At 39.3% G+C, this 23,707-nt stretch overlaps 1 protein-coding gene across 1 annotated transcript; it reads left to right on the plus strand.

Moving 5' to 3' along the window:
- Positions 1-2,520: 2,520 nt before the first annotated feature.
- On the plus strand, positions 2,521-22,702 carry LOC131954133 (high affinity cationic amino acid transporter 1). Its single transcript, XM_059317663.1, has 11 exons — positions 2,521-2,630; positions 9,642-9,709; positions 11,199-11,453; positions 14,081-14,197; positions 15,237-15,347; positions 16,867-17,078; positions 17,539-17,720; positions 19,093-19,266; positions 20,088-20,909; positions 21,554-21,681; positions 22,275-22,702. Exons 3-11 carry the CDS (start codon positions 11,219-11,221, stop codon positions 22,424-22,426), a joined length of 2,133 nt encoding a protein of 710 aa, XP_059173646.1. The 5' UTR covers positions 2,521-2,630; positions 9,642-9,709; positions 11,199-11,218; the 3' UTR covers positions 22,427-22,702.
- The last annotated feature ends 1,005 nt before the right edge of the window (positions 22,703-23,707 follow it).

A 23,707-nucleotide genomic window follows, 5' to 3' on the forward strand; every position in this document is an offset into this window, starting at 1 on the left:
AATTACACATAGAATGACCTAATTATCAGGTTATTCTTCAGGCTGCCATCGCAATTTTCCCAAGTTTTGTTTCTTATTGTTGTCGGCAAAAATCTGGGGGACGGGGGAGGGGGGGGGGGGCATGACTTTTTTTTAATTCACCGTATATGCCAGCAATCAACTCACAAACGAGAAAAAAATAAAATTACATAATTTGAATAGGTTTTTTTTGGGGGGTTTTTGGGGGGGGGGGGGGGGGGGGGTTGGGGGTTTTTTTTTTTTTGTGGTAAAAAAGGAAAGTAAGGACAAAAATCGAAAGTTGTGATACATTCAATAACAATTTGATTCACGCAAGATGAGTTTGAACCAGCGCCATCCAGCAAGACAGCCGCGCATCATTCCACACCACCAAACAACTACAAACCCATCATTGCCATTTTAAACATTAAATGTATTCAAACAGTTCCGACTCGGCATAGCCCTAATACGGCTGAGAATAGACTTCGTTTAAATGTATCAAAGTTTGTGACTCTCCCCAACCTCTCCCCTCTCACCCCACTGTCCCCACTCTCCCCCAGTGTTTATTCAAGCCTTTTTTCTCCGGGGGAGGGGGGGAGCACTTGAAATTTTCGAGGACGAGGCGACACTGTTAGAAGTATATATTTCTATATAAATTCCATTTCGCCCCCCCCCCCCCAAGAGATACCGGGGAAGAAAGTCTGCTCCCCCCACTGTCCCCACCCCATACACCCACCTACTCAATAAAGCCAAAGTAGTTTTTATCTTTTTAATAAACTGTTTCGAGTTAGGATTTTGGGTTCGAGTATGTAGGGCGTTTCTGAGTCCACCCAGCTCTGAAGAGTACCTAACTCACGTTAGGGAAACAAAGGCCGATGGGCTGCCAAAATCATTGAAAAAAAAACTCTACTCGATCTGCCCCATGTGTCTTTGACACGAGCGAGAAAAAAATGATGATGAAACGCAGAAGGCGTATCGAAAACTCATCAAATATTTGGCGTTAATCTCTATCTATATAAAACCGATTAAGACTAAATGGGAGATACTTACACGCTAAGTATGTATGTTTTCGAAAATTGAAAGTTTGTCCCCGGGCGCAGGGAAAAGTCCCGCTACGCCTCTGGGGGGCGACACCATTTAAGTGCCGCACCCGGAGACCACCCGACCTCGCTACACCACTGGGTCCCTGGTCCCTGTGATTTTAGTACGGTCCTGGTTCGTGTGTAGCATTGTGTTAGTGCTAGTAGCATTGTGCTAGTGCTTGCAGCATTGTGCTAGTGCTTACAGCTATAGTAGCATTGTGCTAGTGCTAGTAGCATTGTGCTAGTGCTAGTAGCATTGTGCTCGTAGCATTGTGCTAGTAGCATTGTGGTAGTGCTTGCAGCAGTGTGCTAGTGCTAGTAGCATTGTGCTTGTAGCATTGTGCTAGTAGCATTGTGCTAGTGCTAGTAGCATTGTGCTAGTGCTAGTAGCATTGTGCTAGTAGCATTGTGCTTGTAGCATTGTGCTAGTAGCATTGTGCTAATAGCATTGTGCTAGTGCTAGTAGCATTGTGCTTGTAGCATTGTGCTTGTAGCATTGTGCTAGTGCTAGTAGCATTGTGCTAGTGCTTACAGCATTATGCTAGTGCTAGTATCATTGTGCTAGTGCTTACAGCATTGTGCTAGTGCTAGTAGCATTGTGCTAGTGCTTACAGCATTGTGCTAGTGCTAGTAGCATTGTGCCTAGTGCTTACAGCATTGTGCTAGTGGTAGTAGCATTGTGCTAGTGCTTGCATGTAAAACCTCTGAGTTAGGTATCACTGTGTCCGCCCCCCCCCCCACCAACCCCTCGAAGAAAGTCTACCGCACCCCCCCCCCTCGAAAATTTCAAGTGCCCCCCCCCCCCCCCCGGAGAAAAAAGTCTGGAAGAAACACTGCATATTTCACACTAGGTTTAGTGTGTGTGGGGGGGGAGGGGTTGGGGAGGTCCCACAAAGATTCTAAAAACAATGATTTATTCGTTTATTGTAGTATGTGAGAGCGGTGAGTTTGAACATTTTCAAAACTAGCTTATTGATTACTGTTCTTAAAACTGACACGTGACACGTTTACTTCACACTTTACAGCATAGCTAGTCAAAGGAGTAATCTCAGTTATGTGCCGAATAGTTTAGTCTGTTGGCACCAGATATGTATGCAGAGTTTCTTCCAGGCATCTCTTCGTGGGAAAAAATTCTACCGCCCCCCCCCCCTCCCCCCGAACAAATGAAATTTATATAATTTATATAGAAAATATATACTTTTAACAGTGTCCGCCCCCCCCCCCCCCCCCCCCGGAGAAAAAAAGTCTGGAAGAAACACTGTATGTATGTTTCCTTTTTCTCAATCACACTGGCTCAAAGATTAAAATTATTGGCACAAATCAGCACCTCTTGCAACAGCAGCCAGTGTTCTAAAAATAGACCGATCTATAACCGAAAGGAGATACGAGTAAAAATATTCTACGACCATCGGCAGGCGACTGTACTCGATGAGAGTGGTCTCCCTTCAAACGAAAGACTGCGGGAAAATCAACACACCAGCCCCCGCCAGCGAGTTGAAAGGATTTGTTTACCTCTTCTTGTGCTGCTGATTTGCTTCTGGAATGTTTAAGGTTAGTGTTTACGTTTTGACTGCCGGAAATTATGCTAAACTATAAGATGAGTTACCATTATAAAAAACAATTAGCCTTTCTTTATTTAGCCTACGTGACAGTGTAAAAGCTTTAGCCTTTATAACCATCCCTACTCGTACTTGGCCTAACACAATCAGCGAATCACTGACACACACGGTAGTGTGAAGTAAGAAGATACTGGCTAGCGAGGGCCAGGGTAGGCCTGTGGTTAAAAGTTTGCCACCTTGATTTCTCTCACCCTGTGTGTATGATGTGTTGATACATTTAACACTCGCTAAGTTTTAAGTCACTATAGTGACTAAAATGGGTAGCCTGGTTTTGTAAGTTCTATTAGCTGATTATTTTTGTTAGCCCTCTACACTACTTAGTACTACAGAATATAAATTCTGGTGTTAAAGTTTTTAATTTTAACAACCGTTTCCCAATACAGATTCAAGATCTAGATCTAGAGTCTATATTGGCTTAGGCCGACAGAAATCTTAGCTTTACGTTTACGATGTTAAAGGCCAAGTCTATATTGATCTAGTATAAGTATATTCACATATTGTAAGGTCTGGGCTTATTTATAGGTATAATACAATTTAAAAACCTACACATCTCTACAATTATACTGGACAGAATAATAATAAGGCTACTCAAACAAAATATTTTGTTTGTTGACATTAACGCGGCCCCTCAATATCAGCTTATGACATGACGTATTTATGTCCATTTACAAAAATTTTTAGTTAGGCCTAGGCCTACTAACATTTTGAAAAAGTATCCGTAGGCCTACAACTACTATTTTTATGTATTTTAATGTTAGGCCGTAATATAAACATTGGAGTAGTTGTTGGGCATGGCGAAGTTAGTGTGAATTAATGGGAAAAGTAAAGTTATTTTAGTAGTTGATACATTTCTAAGCCCACGGCTTGGCCCGTATAGCTGGTACTTGATGTACGAAACAGGTAACGAAGCACACACACACTCAAATTTCCACGTATGGCTGTGCGGGTTGTTACTATTCAGCCTTTTTATTTAATCTTCCATCAAGCAGTCTACATCTGTATATGGTGTGTGATAGTGTGTATGTGAACACGGACATTTTTGTTTTCACGTAGTTAGAATCATGCTTTTACACACGCACACACACACACTATTGCCGGAAATCAACAAAGACGTACGTGCTATTTTTATACACGGGACCAACCCATTGAGACGGCGGCTTCTTCGACACAGTCTAAAAATAGATCGGCTGTCCCACTTCAGCACACGCTGTGACGTAATGGGTGTTGGCTTTAGTGGAAAAAAAAGAATACCTTCTGAAATTAAAGATTTAAATACATCTCCAGCGCTTTTCATTGTCGCACGAATATCGTTAACTTTATGTTATCAATGAACATGATAAGAATTATTCAGGCCAATGTTTCACCCCCTCCCTCCCCCACCTTTGTGTATGGGCGTGGGCAACCATAGTTTGATAAGTCATTAATGCAGCTACACGAAGTTTCTTGCTACAGTTAGTTTTGGTATCAGTCATCGATTGGTCAGACCCACATGTTTTAGCAAATCTGACCGCGTCTTCAGTGTTTCTTTCTTTTTTTTTTTTTTTTTGGAGGGTGGGGGGGCAGGGTGGGGGAGAGGAACTCCCCCTCCCCCGAACGAAATGGAAGAAATATAGTTCATACACTGCATATACTTTTACTTGTGTTGTCGTCGTCCCCTTCCCGGAAATCTGACCCCCACACCTCCCCGGGAGAAAAAAGTCTGAAAGAAACACTAAGCGTCATTTGTTTTATAGCCTACGATTGTTTGTGTACGGTCATTCAATAACAACCAAATGATAAAAAAAAAAACTGTTCTATTGCCTCAGGATTGATTGACAACATCCATTATTCATAGCAGCATAGCTATGGTAGAAGTCTGGAGTCTATACAACTAATGGGGGGGGGGTACAAAATAAAAATAATCAGGATATAGATTTTAAAGTGTGCTAATGTCCATACTATATATCTATTGTCTATGTATAGTTGGCAGTGTCTTTATTGTGTATGTTATAGCGCTTCATCGGGCCGTTAAAACTGCACTGGTAGTCAATATGAAGGTGGTTTTTTTTTTAACGAAACAAACCAACCGTTCGTGTACCCTTGTTTTTAAAATTAGCCTAGACTTAGTTACCTGTTACAGATAATTAAGACAACGGTATCTTACGTCATCAATTCTCTCGGCTGGAATACACCAGTAGCCATAAGGACCACTGGCTAGTGGGACCACTGGCTAGTGCGACCACTGGCTAGTGCGACCAGTAGCCATAAGGACCACTGGCTAGTGGGACCACTGGCTAGTGCGACCAGTAGCCATAAGGACCACTGGCTAGTGCGACCAGTAGCCATAAGGACCACTGGCTAGTGGGACCAGTAGCCACAGGGACCACTGGCTAGTGCGACCAGTAACCATAAGGACCACTGGCTAGTGAGACCACTGGCTAGTGCGACCAGTAACCATAAGGACCACTGGCTAGTGCGACCAGTAACCATAAGGACCACTGGCTAGTGGGACCAGTAGCCATAAGGACCACTGGCTAGTGGAACCAGTAGCCACAGGGACCACTGGCTAGTGGGACCACTGGCTAGTGCGACCAGTAACCATAAGGACCACTGGCTAGTGCGACCAGTAACCATAAGGACCACTGGCTAGTGCGACCAGTAACCATAAGGACCACTGGCTAGTGGGACCACTGGCTAGTGCGACCAGTAACCATAAGGACCACTGGCTAGTGCGACCAGTAACCATAAGGACCACTGGCTAGTGCGACCAGTAGCCATAAGGACCACTGGCTAGTGAGGGCAGGAACCATATGCTATTTATGTAAGTACCTATAAACGGGTATATGCTAATTATGTAACTAGCCAGTGCTACTTATGTAATTAATCAGCCGGTGCTAATTATGCAATTAGCCATATATGCCACGTGCTAATTATACAATTAACCATATGGGCCACGTGTTAATTATGTAATTAGCCGGTGCTAATTATGAAATTAGCCATATATGCCACGTGCTGATTATGCAATTAGCCATGTGCTAATTATTTAAGGAGCCTTAAAGGGTTAAATATTAAATATGTAATTAGCCATACGAATCACGTGCTAACTATGTGAATATCAATATTTGCCACTGGTCAGCCAGTCCGAGAGACATAGAGATGTCTATCCCAGCCGATCGATACACATTATCGATACACACATAACTATCTGGACACTGTACTGGTTAGTACAGACCAGACGATAAAAGCCTTTCATCTCAGGCCCTAGTAAATAGACCGATTGATGCCACTTTATAAACGCCTAAACTGTGTCGATTATTTTGTACTGTATGCAAATACGTTCTTATTCTTCGATACGTCTTAGAGGAGTAGTGTTCAGCTACAGTTTGTGTTAGGGCCAGAACTAGTTTAGGCTTAGGTATACAAATTTGTTTTCTCAAAGAACTATACCTGCCTGTAAACATACATATCATATTCATTGATTTAAAGTTTACACGATTAGAATGACTAGACCTCAACCAGAAGAGTTGCTTTACATTTTCTCCGCACGTGAATAAAACATACCGTGACAGATGTCTGGTGCAAGATTTTTTAGGGAATAATCCATAACTTAATCTCTCAGCCAGCTTTAACATTGAGGTTAGATAGGGGTTAGGCTTAGGTTTAAGAGGGCTGGTGACTGAGTTGTAACCACTATATCGGTGACAGTTTCTTTAAGACATGTCTACAGGGAGTGGGGGGGGGGGGGGGGAAGCCGCCATTGCACGGAGCATTTCAACCTTCTCTCCGAGCAAACTAGGACAAATATATTATTGTTATAGAAAATATACACCTTAACCAGTGCCCGTCCTCTCCCAGAAATATGAACAGATTAAAACCAGAGTTTCCTCCAGGCATCTCTTTGGGGAGGGGGGGGGGGAGGCCCCGTGCCCTGGTTACTGAAACTATGGTCAAGTGTTGGGACGTTTGGTCTAAGCTTGTCAACCAGCTTGAAACGATCACCCCTTCTCCGTCTCTAGCCATATCCGGCCAATGTCCTAGCTTGTAGGTGAGTTACGTTCAGCTAGGTCACTTTTTTCAAGTCGATGGTCTCAGCCAAGTCACTTTGTTCAAGTCGATGGTCTCAGCTAGGTCACTTTGTTCAAGTCGATGGTCTCAGCTAGGTCACTTTGTTCAAGTCGAACATTGAAACATTTTGTAGAAAATTGTGTCGCTAATTATTGCCAAAAAAAAAAAAAGGAACGTGATTATCACCGTTCTTGACGCAGTGTGATGGCTGCTTAAAATCACATGTGTGACATGTTGGCTCTGTTCAACCTGACGTTATCCATCTACTGGTGTGGGTTAACCCGAGGGTATACATCTACTGGTGTAGGTTAACCTAAAGGAATACATTTTCTGGTGTGGGTTAACCTAAAGGTATACATTTACTTGTGTGGGTTAACCTAAAGGAAATTAACTATACAATGTTACTTTGCCATCCCTTGTAGTATGAGGTTGTGTGGATGAGTGAGGGAAGTTGTGTGGGTGAGTGAGGGAAGTTGTGTGGGTGAGTGAGATAAGTTGTGTGGGTGAGTGAGGGTGGTTGTGTGGATCAGTGAGTGAGTTGTGTGGGTGAGTGAGGGAAGTTGTGTGGGTGTGTGAGGGAAGTTGTGTGGGTGTGTGAGGGAGGCTGTGTGGGTGTTTGTCATTTATTATCGGATTACTTTTATTTACATCTTAATCTTTCATCACATATTGTAGTAGGGGTTATTGTTATCCCCCCCCCCCCCCCGTCAAATTTGTTATTGCGTCACATATGTTGCGACAGAGACAGTCGATTGATCGGTCTCAAGTCGGGGATCTAAGCCGTGTTTACTCCCATTGACACGCTTGACTGAGCATTGACACATGGGGCCTGGTTAGACTTAGGATCTATACATCACATATGTCATATATCGGTCCTGGTTAGACTTAAGATCTACACATCACAGATGTCATACATCGGTCCTGGTTAGACTTAAGATGTACACATCACAAATGTCATACTTGGGGCCTGGTTAGACTTAAGATGTACACATCACAGATGTCATACTTGGGGCCTGGTTAGACTTAAGATCTACACATCACAGATGTCATACATCGGTCCTGGTTAGACTTAAGATGTACACATCACAGATGTCATACTTGGGGCCTGGTTAGACTTAAGATGTACACATCACAGATTCATAAATCGGACCTGGTTAGACTTGAGATGTACACATCACAGATTTCATACATCGGTCCTGGTTAGACTTAAGATGTACACATCACAGATGTCATACATCGGTCCTGGTTAGACTTAAGATGTACACATCACAGATGTCATACATCGGACCTGGTTAGACTTGAGATGTACACATCACAGATTTCATACTCCATGAACATGTTTTCATGAGCCTCCTCCTTGGTTGTCTCATTAGGTCTTTCTACAGCTGATAGTATCGACGCTAGGTGGGGACAGCAGTTTTTGAACTGAATTGTTGAATTATACTTTATCGAAGTAAGAAAATTAACAGAAATATGGCTTGACTATTTTATACATAGACAAACTTTATTTGCCCCCCCCCCCCGCCCCCACTGAGTCGCTATTATATGTATCCCAGCCTCTTGTTATTTGCCCCCCCCCCTCCACTCCCTTGACCTCCCCGATGTCCGATACAGATTAGGTCTACCCCCCCCCCACTCCCTTGACCTCCCCGATACAGATTTGGCCTAATCTACACGTCACTGTCTAATGTAACCGGATATTGACGTCTGCGTCACAGGTGGCTTATCCCCGGATTACCGCCTTAAGATATCCCAGGTCAGGATATTAACTCAGATCACTGAATATTAGCCCCCCCCCCCCCCCCCCCACACGCACACCCTTTTAGCCCCAACACAAAGTTAACTGTAGGCTTAGAAGTTAGATCTTGTGTTTATGTGATGATGATTTCAAAGGTTAAATAGTGAGTTACATCATGGAGATTTAACCCTAGTTCAGGGTAAATTGATGAGTTACATCATGGAGATTTAACCCTAGTTCAGGGTAAAGTGATGAGTTGATGAGTTACATTCAAACAAAACCCACAGATTGAAATGAGCATGATAAACATCCAGCACATGACTTCAAATTTTAAAAAGTTTAGTTAGCTGTTTAATTAGCTGCCCGAAACCATTCAATCACTAAAATTGTCAAACCAATTGATGTTTAATATAAATAACTTAAACTAAATACAAAATTCAACTGAAAATGCGCTTAATTTAAATTTGATTTGATAATCCGTAGGGTGACGTTTTGAAACAGAAAATAGTTTTTTTTTAAAAGTCAAATGACTCAAGTTTTTTTTGCAACTGTAAAATAATAATGGCTTGAATTATTAATGTAATACGTCTAAAACATTTCATCCATCAGACATTTGAAAGACTTTCAGCGTTTTTTATGTTGTTTTCGGAACTCTCTAGAGGAATTCAATTAAAAACTCAGCTAAACGATAACTGTAGTACATCACTTAATATTATTACCTGACCGTGTTAATCCATTAGACTACGCGATGAAGCGAGATTAACATCACTCTCTTAGAGACAGTGTTATTAACTGTTAGCTTTCCATGCTAATTATGCTAGCAATAAAGCTGACTTGAAAGTGTCTTCACTACTGAATATTCTAGCGACAAACCAGACACAATATAATAATGGCTGGAAAGTGTACTATGTATGGTAACAGGATTTTTTAATCGTATTTACAGAATCCTAGTTTAACCCACACCTAAACGTTCCCATTGTTTAACTCACACCTAAATATTCCCATTGTTTAACCTACACCTAAAGAATCCCATTGTTTAACCCACACCACAGAATCTCATTGTTTAACCCACACCTAAACAGTCCTATTGTTTAACCCACACTTAAACAATCCCATTGTTTAACCCACACTTAAAGAATCCCATTGTTCTTTGTATTTCAGATTGACCCAAAATGGCGTCGCCGTTCTATGGTGTCACCTGACTTGTGATAACGTAAAAATAATTACAGGTAATTATTTTACATTTTTCTCCTGGCTCTCCAATAGGATCAGTCATGACATTTGGAGCTCCGAGCCACAGCAAAGGCCAGACAAATCAATAGGCTAAAACTGGCAGTATGGTAGATACATTGGAAACCAAGTTCAAGTATAGTGAAAAGTCAGAATTTCTTTACTGGAACAAAACCTTGTTCTAAGTAGTGGTAACTTTAAACAAGACATAAACATCAGTAACAACCAGCCTTGTATCGCTTTAAAAATAAACAAAGCTCCCCCCTACCCTGGACGAAATAAAGAAAGATAACACCCCACCGCATCCTTCCCCCCCCCCCCGGTGCCAGAGTTTCCAGGCATCGTTAGGAGCCCCGCCCCCCTCCCAAGAAGAACGTCTAATGCCCCCCGAACGAAATAGATTTTATGTAGAAAAATATATTCTTTTACCAATGTCCGCATCACTGGAAAATTTCACTGCCCTGAGCATATTGTCAGAAAGAACCTTGTAAAGTCAATAAGCAAGATTATTTTCAAGCTAAAATTAAACATTTTTTTTCTTTTTATTCGTGCTGACTATACCTTGACATTTCGTCCGTGGAAAACATCGTTTTCTAATTTTTGTAACACATTTTTTTTTCTAATCGTCTCATATTACTAAAATAATTTTATGTTAAAGTTATTTTTCCTTTTAACATTAGCTATCTATATCTTGAATAACAGTAGCATCGTGAGGCAGTGGCGTAGGCAGGGGGGGGTTAGGGGGGTCATAACCCCCCCCATAGACCCCTCGGTATATATATATATATATATATATATATATATATATATATATATATATATATATATATATATATATATATATATGTATATATATATATATAAAGTATGAGGGGGTGCAAATCGAAAGTTTGAGGGGGGGGGTGCAAATCAAAAGTCTGAGGGGGGGGGGGATGCAAATCGAAAGTTTGTCCCCGGGTAAAAATGGGAACCCCCTAGAGACGATCCGGGCTAAGCTACTGTCGTGAGGATTGTTGTAACATGTTTTGTTACATTCTCAAACAACTGTACCTGTTAACTTAAAATAACAGTAGTATCATGAAAATTGTGATCATCGATCCTGATCCTCCTCAAACTGTAATAGTAAACTTGAAATAACAATAACAATATGAAAATTGTGTTGATCGATTCTGAAACTACTGAAGAAACCCTATGAAAAAAAGTAGTTCATATAATAGTAGACTTTGTAAGTAAATCACGCAGTAGACTTTGTGTATATACCCTCATGACGCAAACAAGTAAATAATTTTTTTTTAATTATTTGTATAGAATTTCACATACGCATGTGGATATGATGACTAGATTTCATCACCACATGTGGTTTATGTGTCGGCGTGTGGTTGTTCATTGGCGATGTAATTTTATACCAGACGTGATGTAGATTTTGAGTTTGATAGAAATTGACGTGTAGCGAATCTTGTTTCATATTTTTATACGCACGTGTTTCAGCAGCCGTACAGTGAAACAACATGGCGACGGTTTTACGGCGCGTCACGAGGAAGCGCCCCCTAGATCTTGTCGCCTCCTGTCAGGACGAGGCTGAGATGGAGAAATGTCTGACCACCGTGGACCTCGTCTCGCTGGGCGTGGGCAGCTGCTGTGGGGCCGGCATGTACCTCACTGCCGGCATCATCGCGGCCAAAAAAGCCGGACCCGGCGGGATTATCTCTATCATCTTGGCCGGCCTTGGATCTATACTTACAGGTAGTACTTCCGGTTTCATTTTCAGTGTTTCTTCCAGACTTTTTTTTCTCGGGGGGGGGGGGGGCACTTGACATTTTCGGGGGGGGGGGGGGGGGCGGTAGACTTTCTTGGGGGGGGGGGGGGGGCGGACACTGTTAAAAGTATATATTTTCTATATAAATTATATAAATTTCGTTCGGGAGGGCGGTAGAATTGTTTCGCGCCCCCCCCCCCCCCCCCCGAAGAGATGCCTGGAAGAAACTCTGTTCATTTCTGTCACATCTAGACACACTTAGTGCAGGACTTATTTTAAAAATGATCATGGATTTTGTTTATTAGATCTAGTTCTAATCAATCAATAAATAATCCTGTATTTTGTACAAATGTTAGTTTGACAATGTAGGCTAGTTGTGTTGATAATTATGACTGTACAGGCTGTTGAAATTAATTAAATAGTTTAAAACTTTAAACCCTCCCCACAGTGACACGAGATTATGGATTTTACCAGTGTTATCAAACCTAGGCTTTACATAGTCAGGTCACTTTGATGCAGCTACCTAGCTACCCTTAATAGCCTCATCCCCCCCCCCCCCTTTATCTAGGCCACTTGTACACAATTGTAGTTGTTTTTTTTACATTAGACGTTGGACAAATTTAACATACTTTACTATTACACTTTAAATTGCCCCCCCCCCCCCTATATTTAAAATGATGCCAAAAGTCTCGGGTACCTATAACTAATGATAATGTTTTTCCTCAATTTAAAGAAATATATGTTCTACACTGCCACGCCTTTTTCTTCCAGTTTTTCCACTCCATTTATCTCTTTAAGCAATTCTGAACCCCTCGTCCAGATATGTGCCACCATTTGTGAACCCCTCACCCAAATACGTGCCACCATTTGTGAACCCCTCACCCAAATACGTGCCACCATTTGTGAACCCCTCACCCAAATACGTGCCACAGTTTATGGACGCCCAATATGTACACAATCCCATGGTTCATCTAGTGAAATGAGTCTCTGCAGGCTGTTAGATTTTGAAACTTAGCTTTTGAAATTTTACTGCAGCAAATTATGGCAAGCCAGGTTATAGCTCTATTAACCCCCCCCCCCTCTCTGCGCTGAATAACTCAGGCCCATGAATATAACCTCTGGCCCATGAATAAACTCTGGCACATGAATAACCTTTGGCCCATGAATAACCTTTGACCCATGAATAAATTCTAGTCCATGAATAACCTCTGGCCCATGAATAAATTCTAGTCCATGAATACCGATGTAGTCTCTTAATGTGTGGATTAATCCTTGGTTATGGAGTCTACCTTTGTCTGAATATTAAGTGCTGATTAATGACAATAGCCCTAGAGCTGGAGGGCATTTTCAAGCTGATGGTATCTTTGTTCTATGATGTGTGTTTGTTTAAGAAGGGGAGAGGGGGGGGGGGGGTCAAAAACATTGGTAGCAACCCCATAAGGTGCTGGTAAGTGGACCAAGAGAGTTTACACTAAATCACATACAAAAGAGTTTACACTAAATCACATACAAAAGAGTTTACACTAAATCACATAATTTTCTTGTTAAAGTTGATTTTCCCCCTTCTTTTTATAACTGATTTGGACTAGCTGCATCAATAATCACATATTTGGGTTGTCCACATTGCTAATCACAGATTTGGGTTGCCTACATCTGTAATTACTTCATATTTGAAGTAATCAGACTGATACCAGGGGTCGGCGTGGTCGAGTCGGTAAAGCTCATGGTTGCTAAACCGAAAAGTCTCGAGTTCGAACCCTCGGGCAGATGAGGCTCGTTAGCTGGGGACAGCCACTCTTCTAGGAGAGACAACTCCAAAATTAAACAACTGCTGCCTTGTAGTTTGTTCTTGGTTGGACAAAGGCTATGGAAGCAAATCCAAAAAGAAAAGCAGGCTGAAATCGGAGTCAATGGCCTCAATGGCGCATAACCAGTTGACACGTAACGCTTAATTGTGTTGGAGGAGTGGTCGAGTCGGCAAAAAAAGCCCATGGTTGAAAAAATTCGAACAAAGTCTCGATTTCAAACCCACTGGCAGATAAATCTCGATCCCCTTCAACACTAATAATTAAGAACGAAGAAGAAGAAGAAGAAGACTGATACCTACCTTTCCTTGAAAGTTGGATGACACAAATGAGAAACAATGAAAATGTCACTAAAGAAACTCAGCAATACAGCAACCAGTGTTTATTCCAGACTTTTTTCTACGGTGGGAGAAGGAAGGGGGGGGGGGTTGGGCGTGGGGGACATTTTATAATTTCATCGGGGGGGGGGGGGGGGAGAGACTACATTTTTGGGAGGGCGGACACTGGTAAAAAAATGTGTTTTCTATATAAATTCCATCTTGTTCAAAATGAGAGCTGTAAACATTACTGCTTTTTCTCTATTTTATTTCCCTAAGTTATTTGTTCTAATTTTAAAAATAATGTATTACATAATGGAATTTGAATAACATAAACCAGTACACTATTAGTGATGGTATAACACATCCAATCAATGTCAGTGTTAACTATGTCAGTGTAATATTATACACTTACTATCAGGTGTAGTGGGCTATGACAATAATTCTAACAATACCTCTCACTGTTCTCACATCACCTGCTGATGTTTTCAGGTGTGCACTACGCAGAACTAGCAGGCATCTGCCCCAATACCTCCGGCTCCGCCTACATGTACACGTACGTGACAATAGGAGAACTCTGGGCATTCATCATTGGATGGGGTCTTATAGGTTTGTTTCTTTCCTTCCATGATCCTAGTTTTTAATGTCTGACTTTTACTTTTTAAAATTCTTGAAAGTGTCAAAAATGAATCAAATGTTCTATTTTAAAACTATTAATATCATTGTTTGTTATTTTACTTGAAGACATGAAGTTCAAAAAGCTGAAACTACATCACCTTTGTAATGAAGTACAGCTCTTAGTCATACTGTCAGTATCTGTAAAGTGTGATGTAGCTTGCAACAGAAGATCTAAACTAAATTTGTAGATCTGATGTGTTGGTCACTAAATCTTCATGGCTTCATGCAGGTTTCCATCAATTCTACCAATCAACTCTTAAGGTCCCATCAATTTTATCAATCAACTCTTTAAGGTCCCATCAATTCTATCAATCAACTCTTAAGGTCCCATCAACTCTTAAGGATCCATCTATTCAATTAATCAGCTTCGACCAAACTATTGTTCTACTCAAGTAGAGTTCACCTTTTTTTGTGCCCTTGCAATATGAATGGATAGTGTGGTCAGCACTATGCCCAGCCACCCTTATTTCCCACAGGATTTGAACTCAAGACTTTTGGGTTTACAGTCTAGCACTCTACAGCTAGACCACGCCATCTCATTTGTTCTAACCTAACATAACCATTGTTGTACTCTACTGAATCTTGTTCTACTTTACTAAATCTATTGTTCTAGTCTATCATAACCATTATTCTACGCATGTATAATTATTGTTCTACTCAAGTATAATCATTATTCTACGCATGTATCATTATTGTTCTACTCATGTATAATTATTGTTCTACTCAAGTATAATTATTGTTCTACTCATGTATAACCATTGTTCTACTCATGTATAATTATTGTTCTACTCATGTATAATTATTGTTCTAATCATGTATAACCATTGTTCTACTCATGTATAACCATTGTTCTACTCATGTAAAATCATTGTTCTACTGATGTATAATCATTGTTCTACTCATGTATAATTATTGTTCTACTCATGTATAACCATTGTTCTACTCATGTATAATCATTGTTCTATTCTAGTGGAGTATGTGATAGGCACAGCAGCCGCTTCTGTTGCTTTAAGTGAGACCTTTCACTCCATCACTGAAAAAAAGATTTCTGGTTTTTTAAACAGTTGCATGGCATCTGCAGGTGAGTGATATGTACTTTTGATTTTTTTAGGACTAAAATAATTACCTGTACATTTTTAACTGATCAACGTCAGAATGGAAAAACTTGCTAGGTAAATCAATGCAACATTGCTATTGCATGTTGGAATAGTAGGCTTCAATAAGGGTGGTTCATTTTGTTGTGAATATCTCAATGCCTAATCCTCTAATACTCTAATCCTCTTGTAAACTCACTCTATTGCTAATAGATTTTCATACAAAGCTTTATCCACATATCCCCCCCCCTCCCCCAGATATCTTCTAACCATCATACAAACATTGTCTAAAAAGTTTATTTATATTGACTGTTTAATTAGTAGTTACTTCCCATTTATAAATTAAAAGTACATAAGGGAAATAACGAATAGATATTTTCAAAATTCTTTACCGATAAAAAGTAATTCTGCATTAATGAAACTCTGAAATAGAATCATTGTTTTGTATGTTTTTTAAATATTAGTAATACAACTTTAATATCACTGATGGGCTAATCTTTATACTTCTTTAAATTTAAAAGAAACATTTGACTTTAAGTTAACTTAGCAAACTATTGGTTGAATTTAATACTTAACTTTTTATTTTTTTTTACTTTTAATAATTTTTCAAATTACTTGTTTAATGTTTTTCTGTTGATTAGTTCAGATATCATTAGTTGTATCAATCATTAAGCTGAAATTGTTTATTAATTAATGAACATAATATGACTTTTTTTTGTAAAGAACAGATTTTCATTTATAAAATATGAAACAAAACTTCTTTCAGAAAAAAACTGCATTGAATAACAAGCTTTTATGTAATAATGCACTAAAATGAGTACATAAAATGATTATCTTTAAACATATAATAATACACTACTATTTAAATAACCATAAAGAAAAGCTAACCGCCCTAATCTGCTCCCACTGACTGCCCTAATCTGCCCCCTACTGACTGCCCTAATATGCCCCCTACTGACTGCCCTAATCTGCTCTAATTTGCTGACTGCCCTAATCTGCCCCTACTAACTGCCCTAATCTGCCCCTACTGACTGCCCTAATCTGCCCCCTACAGACTGCCCTAATGTGCCCCCTACTGAATGCCCTAATCTGCCCCCTACTGACTGCCCTAATCTGCCCCTACTGATTGCCTCTACTGACTGCCCTAATCTGCCCCTACTAACTGCCCTAATCTGCCCCCTACTGACTGCCCCTACTGACTGCCCTAATCTGCCCCTACTGATTGCCTCTACTGACTGCCCTAATCTGCCCCTACTGACTAACCTTATCTGCCCCCTACAGACTGCCCTAATCTGCCCCCTACTGACTGCCCTAATCTGCCCCCTACTGACTGCCCTAATCTTCCCCTACTGACTGCCCTAATCTTCCCCCTATTGACTGCTCTAATTTGCCCTCGGCTGACCTTGTCCAACGTTCCCCTCCCAGGTCTGCCCCACATAGACTTTGTTGCTGCCCTGGTCTGCCCTCTGCTGACTGCCCTAACCTTGTCCAACGTTCCCCTCCCAGGTCTGCCCCACATTGACTTTGTTGCTGCGCTGGTCTGCCTCCTGCTGATGTGGCTGCTGGCCAGTGGTGTCCAGATGTCAGCCCGTGTAAACAACGTCCTCAACGGCCTCAACTCTGTTGTCTGGGCTGTTTTTGTTGGAGCTTCTCTTTACCTCGGCTCTTCGTCTAACTGGTCACAACATGGCGGATTTTTGCCATACGGATACCAAGGGGTCAGTCTTTTCTGTAGTCTGGCTTTGACTCCATGAGGGTCAGTATTTAGTGAGAGGAAGATAGACTAATCTATAAGCTATTTACTTTATTTTTAATTAACATTCTAGATAATATAGAACACAAACTATCAATACTGTCTCAAATGTTTTTTAAAAATGAAGAAAAAATTGTCACAAACTTACATTAGTATACAATTTAAATTCAATGATTATTTGATGTATTTAGTGATATGCTGAAGGTTTAGTGAGGGGATTCATCTAACTTTTGATGTCTTGTATCTTTATACTCAAATTTAGTGTTTCACCTTTTAAATAATAATTTTTTTATCTTTTATGTTGCAAGTCTGGCATAATTATTTTACAGATTTGTTATACTTTAAAATATTAAACATTATTGTATCAAACATCTACACAATACAAAAACATTTTCTGATTATTTTTCTACCAAACCACCTTGCAGGTATTTACCGCTGTGCCCACCGCCTTTTATGCATTTATTGGTTTTGATGGTCTGGCTACCACAGGGGCAGAGTGCCGGACTCCGGCCAGATCCATCCCCATCTCCATCGTTCTCTCCATCCTCATCAACATCCTCATCTTTACATGTGTTGTTGCTGGCTTGACGTTCAACATGCCTTTCAAGTAAGAACTTCTATCAGAAATCTCTGACACGGATCAGAAATAGAAATGCAGTAGTGAGCTATTGAATCAGCAGCAAATTAGCACTACTCACAAAAACATTATAGATAACTTACTTGAACAATTTTCCTTAACAAAGTATGATAGCCAGTCTAGTTTGTATATGAAAATTCCTTTCTCTGTCAACCTTGCATTTAAAAAAATGTAAGTTCCCTTTCAAAGGTGAAGTAGAGTTCAGTAATTTCAGTGACCTTGTCATATGAACTAGGGATAGTGAGGTCAGCACTATGCCTAGCCACCTTTACTTTCCCTATTGCTAGTCAGTTACCCTTTAGAGCTGGGTGGACTTAAGGATGTTCTACTGACATGAAACTGGGATTCAAACTTGAGACTTTCAGGTTAGCAGTTGTTTGCCCTACCATCTGACCATCCCTACGCATGCTTGATTATTTATTTTTTTGGTAGTATTATAGCTTTTTTATAAACATAAATAAATGTACAATATTTCTTTAGTTTTAGAATATATATTTTAAAATATGTATAAAATGTGTATAAACTTTTTGTCAGTATGAATATTAAGTGTTTAGCACACCTAGTAATTAATGTCACACAGTGTTTACTCAACATATTGTACAAGAGAATTCTACTGAATAAATGTACTCAAGAATTTAACCCATGAAAACTCACCACAGAAATTCTACTCAGATTTTTTCACATGAATTCTACCCAAAAATCCTACCCACTGAGAAGACCAATAATTAATTCTACTTCCTTAGGCTTCTCCCTTAATTGCAATAATTAATTCTACTTCCCTAGGCTTCTTCCTTAATTGCAATAATTAATTCTACTTCCCTAGGCTTCTTCCTTAATTCCAATAATTAATTCTACTTCCGTAGGCTTCTCCCTTAATTACACTAATTAATTCTACTTCCCTAGGCTTCTCCCTTAATTGCAATAATTAATGCTACTTCCCTAGGCTTCTTCCTTAATTGCAATAATTAATTCTACTTCCCTAGGCTTCTCCCTTAATAACACTAATTAATTCTACTTCCCTAGGCCTCTCCCTTAATTACTCTAATTAATTCTACTTCCCTAGGCTTATCCCTTAAATATAAAAATTTACTCTACTTCACCAGCCTACTCCCTTAAATATAAAAATTTACTCTACTTCACCAGCCTACATCCCATAAATATAAAAATTTACTCTACTTCACCAGCCTACTCCCATAAATATAAAAATTTACTCTACTTCACCAGCCTACTCCCATAAATCTAAAATTTACTCTACTTCACCAGCCTACTCCCATAAATATAAAAATTTACTCTACTTCACCAGCCTACTCCCATAAATCTAAAATTTACTCTACTTCACCAGCCTACTCCCAGCAGACACAGCTATGCTGGATGTGTTCGCCATCAACGGCTACCCTGCCCTCAAGTACATCATGGGGGTGGGGGCGGTCGCTGGTCTGTTTGCTGCCACTTTTGGATCTTTGTTTCCTCTTCCTAGGGTGCTACAAGCCATGGCACATGATGGGCTTTTGTTTAGGTAAGACTAGTTATGGGCTTTTGTTTAGGTAAGGCTAAATATGGTCTTTTGTTTAGGTAAAACTAGTTATGGGCTTTTGTTTAGGTAAGGCTAGTTATGGGCTTGTGTTTAGGTAAAACTAGTTATGGGCTTTTGTTTAGGTAAGGCTTGTCATGGGCTTTTGTTTATGTGAGACTAGTTATGGGCTGTCGTTTAGGTGAGACTAGTTATGGGCTTTTGTATAGGTAAGACTTAGTTGTGGGCTTTTGTTTAGGTGATACAAGCCTTGGGATTTTTTACAAAAAGCCAACTATAGTGGTCTTTTTACGTAAGACTGTCCTTAGGCTTTTGTTCATTGGCCTAGCTAGGGGCAGGGTGGGTGGCTGCCTTGGCGCTGATCCTACAGGGGCACCAAAAGGGGTAGAAAAAAGTTTTATTGAATTATAGACAGCCAAAGTTAAGAAAATATACAACTACAAGGCTTTACACACTGATTTAATTGTTTTCTACACCAAAAATTAAACACTGTTTTGGGATAGTGACTGGTAAATATAACCAACATTTTAAAAATGGGGGGGGGGGGGGGGGCTTTTTCACCAATATGAATGAATAACTATAATATATTGGAGGGGAAGCGTCGGCATGAAATAGCTAGTTTGTCCCTGCCTCTGCTTTTGTTAAAATACAAACTAAGCCATAGGCTTTTGTTAAGATAAGTTTGGTGGAAAGGCTTCCTTCGATTTAGTTTATACAGGGACAGTTTTAATGTTTCTAAATAAATACTTTACCATCTCTATATTATTGCCATCTAGTTACCTTAAAATATTTGACTATTCTTTCAGATATTTTTCCCTCGTGTGCCCCAAGCGTCACACAGCATTACGTGCAACCATTACATCTGGCCTTGTGGCCGCCTTTCTTGCAGCATTCGTCAACCTGACCCTTCTCATTGAACTGGTGCTAATTGGCACCCTCTTGGCCTACGTCATTGTCACCTATGCAACGCTAATCATCCGATACGTCGACCTTTACTCTGCACCACTTTACACGCCCATACCTGTCAAGTTCCAGACATCTGTCTCAGAGAGTTCCAATCATCATGATTCCTACTTAACTTGCTTGCCTGGGATTAAAAGAAAAACTTCCGACACAGATCTGCAGGTGAACCAAACCACTGACGGTTCTTGTCTCAGCTTCAGTAGACAGTCATCACACTCTGAGAGTTCCAGCAAGGAGGTGGGTGGGGTTATAAACCCTGCGTATCAACCCGAGGGTGCCTCTGCTTGTTCCAGAAGGGACTCCTCCAGCTCTCTGTCTAAAAGACATGAAGACGATCACAACGACAGCGGTCACTTTTTGAAAAACAGCGAAGAGAAATCTTCTTTATTGGAAGTTTACACACAGTTTCCCAAACATGATAAAAATATATGCAACAAGCAACCACAGTGTTCAAAATGTACGAGATTGACGCTGTATGTTAGCCAACATATCTACGTCTTTCTGTTTGCTTTGTATGCAAGTATATTTCTGTGCTGTGGCATTGTGGCTAACCTATACCAGTTCATACTGGACAAGAATATACTTGTGATTTGTATACTTTGTTTGCTGGTGGTTACCATGACAACCCTTGCTGTTATTTTAATGCTTCTTCCACACTTAAAAATGTAAGTTTTTCATAATTAGCCACCAGTTGATTAATTAAGCTAATTAAATACATAGCAGATCAATGATACAAAGCCATCGGGAAGATGGAGTGGAATTGATAGGACTGTACCAAATACAGGCAGAGTGGGTTAATTTTTTTTATCGACCCATAGCAATAGCCTGTGTCTTGCTGGGTACCTACATAAGCTGAGTAAATATGGACAATGTTAGAAAAATGAATAAAATATTTTAAGAAATTATTAGAGATCTTTTAAATCAAAACTGACAGCTTTTATAATTTAGAAAAGTAATTTTTATTTATTTGGGAACAGTCATTTATAGTTGATACACTAATTTCACCATTTGAAAAGTTTTTTAAAATCTATTTAAGAAACAAAAGTTTTTTACAGAAATCATGATGTTTCAAACCTAATTTTAAGAAACTATAACTTTTCCTCACAGAAAACATGTGTTAGCCTATTTAAAGAATTCCTGTATAACTTTTCAACAGAAAACATGCTTAAATAAGCCTATTTAAAAAACCGTCCATAACTTTTCCACAGAAAACATGATGTTTCAAACCTAATTAAAGAAACTATAATTTTTCCTCACAGAAAACATATGTTATGCCTATTTAAAGAATTCCTGTATAACTTTTCCACAGAAAACATGAAGGCTTTAGAGCTCCATTTGTTCCACTGATCACTGTTTTCACTGCCAGCATTAATCTCTATTTGATGACATCACTACACTGGATCACATGGCTTCTATTTTTAGTCTGGATGGCAATAGGTAGGTTCCATCTTAGAGTGATCACATACTTTAAATATATGTGGTTTTTCTTTTGAATCCTCAGAGAGTTAAAGTACCCTTTCAAACCATAAGGTACAAGGGGCAGGTGAAGTAGAGTTTACCTGATTCAATTTTTCTCAGCAATGTAGGGATAGTATGGTCAGCACTATACCCAGTCACCTTTTTTTCCCTTAAGAGCTGGGTGGACACATGGACGTTGTATGGACTTGAAACAGGGATCAGAAGTCTATACTTTTAGGGTTAGCAGTCAAATGCTCTAACATTTGACCGCTGCATCCCTTTTGAGATAAAAAACTTTATTGTTAGATTTGTCTACAACTGTTTAAAAAATATTAATTACATCATAAACTTACAAATTCTGAAATTTGACTAAGTTCTTTCTAGTTTAGACAGAGCAAATTTTTTTCTACTTTGCTACAAAATTTCAAAACCTTAAAACATAAATGGAAGAGATTAAAAAAAAAAAGTGTTTAAATGAAAATTTACATATAGTTTTAGAGCTGATTTATTTTTTAAAAATTATTTAAATACCATTTTTCCTCACCTTTGCTTCCCCCCGCCCCACCCCCCAGGTTTGGTCCTGTACTTCCTGTACGGAATCAAGAACAGCAGCCTCATTGTGAAGAGGGAGGAGGACTGGGAGGATCCTGAGGGGGAGGCGGATAGTGCGGACACTGTTATACCAGTCCCAACCAATGATGTCACTCAACCCCTACTTCAGTAGAATCTCTTCTCTAGTGACAACTTGACTACAATGGTTTCTGTAACAGAAACTTTACTTCCTTATACTACTTAAGTTAATGTAACTTCAATTCTGAAGATTGTCTACTGCAATGCAACCCTTATTTTCGAGGGTCTGAGCCAGTCTTTCAATAGAATTCATATCTTTAACAGAACAACTTTTATACATTCACAAGTTTAATATGCTTACTTTGATGCAATCACTATTGTAGTACAATTACTTTTCAATAGAATTCATTCTTTAACAGAGCAACTTTTATACATTCACAAGTTTAATATACTTACCATGATGCAATCACTATTGTAGTACAATTACTTTTCAATAGAATTCATTCTTTAACAGAGCAACTTTTATACATTCACAAGTTTAATATGCTTACTTTGATGCAATCACTATTGTAGTACAATTACTTTTCAATAGAGCTATTTGAGTAGAGCTATGTGAATAGAGCTATTTGAATAGAACTATGTGAATAGAGCTATTTAAATGAAGCTATATGAATAGAGCTATGTGAATAGAGCAATTTGAATAGAACTATTTGAATAATGCTATTTGAATTGAACTATTTAAATGAAGCTATGTGAATAGAGCTATTTGAATAGAGCTATGTGAATAGAGCTATTTAAACGAAGCTATATGAATAGAGCTATTTAATACATAGCCCGCTGATTCAGTCTTTCAGCAAGCAGTTTGTTATTTTGTTGTTGTTATAACTTTTACATATCTTTGATAAACTTACTCTATGTGTTATATGGTGTTGTGTTGATATAGTTGAAATTGTTGATCAATGTTATACTGAAATAGCTAAAAATACTTCATTGAAAAAAATATTGTGTTAAAATAGTTGTTTTTGCGTGTGTTCAATCTACAAAACCTTAGCCTTGATAAACATGCACTTATATGTATAAACTTCATTTATTTATTTAGGATCTTAGACACTACATATTGCTAAATGTGACCAGTTTATATAGGCCATGTAATTTTAATGCCCTGTTGATATATTGCTGTATGTTACCTTTTTATGTCTGCTGTAGTTGATCTACTTTTTAAGATATGTTACCAGATTATGTGTATGTTAGATGACCACATTTTGACCACATGTTTTTAGCCTTGAAGGCTGAGCAATAAATATTACCTGGGGAAATTGAAATTTATTTGAGATTTTGTTTTATTTTATGTAGCCACTGCAAGAAAGTGGTGTCCACTCAAATAATACAGGGATATAACTCCAGCACTATGTCATTGGGTAAACACAAATAATAT

Source organism: Physella acuta, unplaced genomic scaffold (assembly GCF_028476545.2).
Source record: "Physella acuta isolate Inbredline_101_S28 unplaced genomic scaffold, ASM2847654v3 ptg000975l, whole genome shotgun sequence".
In the NCBI taxonomy this organism is placed as follows: Eukaryota; Metazoa; Mollusca; class Gastropoda; family Physidae; genus Physella; species Physella acuta.

Bases quoted from the DNA above. Each gene is read 5' to 3' on its own strand.
- LOC131954133 (XM_059317663.1), top strand. From the start codon at position 11,219: ATGGCGACGGTTTTACGGCGCGTCACGAGGAAGCGCCCCCTAGATCTT. The intron at 15,348-16,866 runs GTGAGTGATATG...TTCCCCTCCCAG, and splicing joins CAGTTGCATGGCATCTGCAG to GTCTGCCCCACATTGACTTT. The intron at 17,079-17,538 runs GTCAGTCTTTTC...ACCACCTTGCAG, and splicing joins TGCCATACGGATACCAAGGG to GTATTTACCGCTGTGCCCAC.